At 39.1% G+C, this 1,511-nt stretch overlaps 1 protein-coding gene across 1 annotated transcript in view; it reads right to left on the bottom strand.

The window, feature by feature from the left end:
- The window catches only part of LOC106511690 (poly(rC)-binding protein 3), a gene marked incomplete at its 3' end in the record, with an annotated part of 7,011 nt that overhangs the window by 2,378 nt on the left and 3,122 nt on the right, over positions 1-1,511 (bottom strand). The window contains 4 exon segments of the mRNA XM_014000434.1: positions 231-347; positions 425-457; positions 546-569; positions 713-814. Of these exon segments, the coding sequence (XP_013855888.1) occupies positions 231-347; positions 425-457; positions 546-569; positions 713-772 (234 nt within the window).

The raw sequence follows: 1,511 nt of genomic DNA, 5'->3' as shown, positions 1-1,511 counted from the left end.
TTTTTTCTTGATTATTTCTGGATTAGTTCTGGGTTTTTTCTTGATTATTTCTGGATTAGTTCTGGGTTTTTTCTTGATTAGTTCTGGATTAGTTCTGGGTTTTTTCTTGATTAGTTCTGGATTAGTTCTGGGTTTTTTCTTGATTAGTTCTGGATTAGTTCTGGGTTTTTTCTTGATTAGTTCTGGGTTTTTTCTTGATTAGTTCTGGATTTGTTCTGGATTTTTCGTACCTCCTCAAACTTCTGTGCGATCATGGAGAAGGCGCTGAAGATCCCCTCTGTAGGTCCTGTGATGGTAACGATTCTCTCTGGAGAAGAGCCTTCTGATATGTTGATTCGAGCTCCGCTCTATAAAAACCACGCGCCYTCAGAGCTGTGGGTCTGAATTTATAAAAAATAAATCTGTTTGTAAAACAAACACTCACCTCCTCCCTCATTTTCTTCACTGTTTCTCCTTTCTGAAACAATCCGGGAAAGAAATGTTAGTTTTAAATTAGTTATATGAGAACAAATTTGCAGAAGCTGGTGGATTCATATAAAACTTGCCTTTCCAATTATGCTGCCAACTTCCTGTAAAAGAAAGGAGAAGAACATTTGAAGAAGATGCTTGGAGGTTTCGAGCAGAATCTAATTATTAAAACCACAGCAGGATCCAGACGGGTCATTACAAGAAAGACTTTAACAGACTGACACTTTACACATCTGATGATTACCTTCCCATGCATCAGCAGCCTCAGAGTTAATGTAACATTCAGAGCGCTTTCTGAAGCCATCWCTGCTCTCAGATCTCCTCTGTGTCGACACAACAACACGCTCTGCAAGGAGAACAAAATAAWGTGTGCTTCAGAGTTTCACAATGGTCGGAAAAATACAAAGGAAATGAACCAAACTGTAAGTATTAAAGCCCCCCATTACTGTCTGATGGTTATTTTTATGTTTCTGTCACCGGTTTTTAATTTAAAAACATACAACAGAACCTCCAGCTCTGTCAGATATGGTGTGTTTTGAGTTTTTATAGATGGTTGTTGTATAATGTAGACCTAATTAACAAAAAACTAAAATGTTTCACTTAAATAACAATAGGATTCTGGTAAAACAAGCCCAAAGTGAGCCCAGGTGGTAAAAAGTGAGTTAAGGTAGGTACAAAGTGAGTCAATGTGGGTACAGCGAGACAAGGTGGGTACAAAGTGAGTTAAGGTGGGTACAAAGTGAGTTAAGGTGGGTACAAAGTGAGTTAAGGTGGGTACAAAGTGATTTAAGGTGGGTACAAAGTGAGTTAAGGTGGGAACAAAGTGAGTTAAGGTGGGTACAATGTGAGTCAAGGTGGGTACAAAGTGAGTTAAGGTGGGTACAAAGTGAGTTAAGGTGGGTACAAAGTGAGTTAAGGTGGGAACAAAGTGAGTTAAGGTGGGTACAATGTGAGTCAAGGTGGGTACAAAATGAGTTAAGGTGGGTACAAAGTGAGTCAAGGTGAGTTAAGCTGGATACAAAGTGAGTCAAGGTGGGTACAAA

The sequence above is a fragment of the Austrofundulus limnaeus genome, unplaced genomic scaffold, assembly GCF_001266775.1.
Source record: "Austrofundulus limnaeus strain Quisiro unplaced genomic scaffold, Austrofundulus_limnaeus-1.0 Scaffold3080, whole genome shotgun sequence".
Classification (NCBI taxonomy): Eukaryota; Metazoa; Chordata; class Actinopteri; order Cyprinodontiformes; family Rivulidae; genus Austrofundulus; species Austrofundulus limnaeus.
This window is presented reverse-complemented; position numbering and strand designations above follow the sequence as displayed.